At 38.9% G+C, this 2,500-nt stretch overlaps 1 protein-coding gene across 2 annotated transcripts in view; it reads left to right on the top strand.

The window, feature by feature from the left end:
- The window catches only part of LOC127002702 (uncharacterized), a 69,352-nt gene that overhangs the window by 66,118 nt on the left and 734 nt on the right, over nucleotides 1-2,500 (top strand). For both annotated transcript variants that reach the window (XR_007756425.1, XM_050868779.1), the window contains one exon: nucleotides 2,154-2,500. This exon is cut by the window's right edge. Coding sequence is in view for 1 of the 2 variants with exons in the window: in XM_050868779.1 (XP_050724736.1) it covers nucleotides 2,154-2,500 (347 nt within the window). In the remaining variant the exon portion in view is untranslated. The remainder of the gene's footprint in view (nucleotides 1-2,153) is intronic.

The following is a 2,500-nucleotide window of genomic DNA, read 5'->3' on the forward strand; positions in this document are numbered from 1 at the left end:
ACAGAGAAAGAAAATGAAAAACATGAATGAACAGAAAGAAGAAGGAAGGAAGGAAAGGAAGGAGGGAAGGAAGAATAGAAGGGAACAAAGAAAAAAACAAGAAAGAAAGCGAAAGAGACTGAAAGAAGGACATGAAAGAAAGGAAATAAGAAATAAGAAAGAAAAAAAAATATAATTGTTGTAGTGTAATGAACGGTTGTATATAATTATGTTTTATTTGTGAAGTTAAAAGAGAAAAAAAGATAATTGAGGAAGGAATTAAGAGGTAGAAGAAGAAGAGGGGAAGAGAAAATTAACGAAGAGAATGAAAGAAAAAGTAAAAAAAAGAAGAAAGAGAAGAGGAAGAAGAAAAAGATCAAGAAGAACAAGAAGAACAAGAACTAGAAAAAGAGGAAGAACAAGAACAAGAACATGAACAAGAAGAACAAGAAGAAGAACTAGAAAAAGAAGAAGAAGAAGAAGAAGAAGAAGAAGTAGAAAATAAACAAAAGAAGAAAGAGAATGAATAGAGAAAAACAGAGAAAAGGAAACATAAAAAGAGGGAAAAAAGAAGGAAAGGAAGGGAAAAAAAGGAAGGAAAAAGGAATGAAGAAAAAGGAAAAATTAAAAAAAGAGGAAAACAAAGAAGGAAAGGAAGGGAAAGAAGGAAGGAAAAGGAATAAAGAAAAAGGAGGATAAAAGGAAGGGAAGAAAGGGAAAGAAGGAAGGAAAAGGAATAAAGAAAAAGGAAAAATTAAAAAAAGGAAAACAAAGAAGGAAAGGAAGGGAAAGAAGGAAGGAAAAGGAATAAAGAAAAAGGAAAATGAGAAAAAAGAGGATAAAAGGAAGGGAAGGAAGGGAAAGAAGGAAGGAAAAGGAATAAAGAAAAAGGAAAATGAGAAAAAGGAGGATAAAAGGAAGGGAAGGAAGGGAAAGGAAGGAAGGGAATAAAACAGAAGAACAGGATTTGTATATTATTTTCGTTTCCCTTCGTTTCCTTCCTAATACCTTTCTCTTCCTTCCTTCCTTCCTTCCTTCCTTCCTCCTATCTTCCTTCCTTCCTTCTTCTTCCTTCCCATCACATCAGCTCCCCTCCCTCTCCATCCCTTCCCCTCCCTTCCCTTCCCATTCCATCCCTTCCATTTCCCTCCCCTCCCTTATCTTCCCTTCCCATTCCATCCCTTCCCCTCCCCTCCCTTATCTTCCCTTCCCTTCCCTTCCTTTCCCTTCCCATCACATCAATACCCCTACCTCTCCATCCCTTCCCCTCCCTTGCCTTCCTTCTCTTCCTTCCTTCCCATCACTTCACTTCCCTTCCTTTCCCTTCCCTTCCCTTCCCTTCCCCTCCCCTCCCTTATCTTCCCTTCCCTTCCCTTCCTTTCCCTTCCCATCACATCAATACCCCTACCTCTCCATCCCTTCCCCTCCCTTGCCTTCCCTTCCCTTCCCTTCCCATCACATCACTTCCCTTCCTTTCCCTTCCCTTCCCATTCCATCCCTTCCCCTCCCCTCCCTTATCTTCCCTTCCCTTCCCTTCCCATCACATCAATACCCCGCCCTCTCCATCCCTTCCCTCCCCTCCCCTCTCCTCCCTTCCCCTCTCTTCCTTTCCCTTCCCTTCCCTTCCCTTCTGTAGCTACATGTAAATTTTTTTAAGACTCTGATTCTTAGGAAAGACTTCAAATTGATTCTTAATGTAAATCTCTAGTCTAATTTTTCTTCCCTTGATCGTTTTTCTCGTTTTTATTTACATTTTTTTTATTTCCCCGTTTTATGCATTTATATTTGATTATTTATTTGTTATTTATTTGTTATTTATTATATTTTTTGTTTACGTTCGTATTTCACTTTTTTTGGATTTTTTTCATCATTCATTCATTCATTCATTCTCTCTCTCTCTCTCTCTCTCTCTCTCTCTCTCTCTCTCACACACACACACACACTATTTCTGTCTTTCTTTTTGTTTTTTTCTCTCTCTCTCTCTCTCTCTCTCTCTCTCTCTCTCTCTCTCTCTCTCTCTCTCTCTCTCTCTCTCTCTCTCTCTCTCGTTCGCAACAAAACAACAAAAGAATTTCTCCTTCAACTTTTTTTCACTTTTCTTTATGATGCTAATTTTGAGGTCAAGAGAGAGAGAGACCAATATTTTGTAACTAATATTTTTTTCTTTTCCTCAGGTAAGAAATGCAACCTCGTGGGCGCCCCGTGACTGTGCTGGCAACGTACGTACGAACACACACACACACACACACACACACACACACACACACACACACACACACACACACACACACACACACACACACACACACACACACACACTATTGTTACTGTTATTATTGTTATTGTTCTTTTTTTGTTCTTCTTTTTCTCCTTTTTCTTTTACTTCTTCATTTCTTCACTTCTCCTCGTCCTCCTCTTTCCTCTTTTTCTTCTTTTTTATCTTCTTTTTCTTCTTTTCCATCATCATCATCATCATCATCATCATCATCATCATCATCACCATCACCTGCCCGCCAGGTGT

The sequence above is a fragment of the Eriocheir sinensis genome, chromosome 24 (genome assembly GCF_024679095.1).
Source record: "Eriocheir sinensis breed Jianghai 21 chromosome 24, ASM2467909v1, whole genome shotgun sequence".
NCBI classification, from domain to species: Eukaryota; Metazoa; Arthropoda; class Malacostraca; order Decapoda; family Varunidae; genus Eriocheir; species Eriocheir sinensis.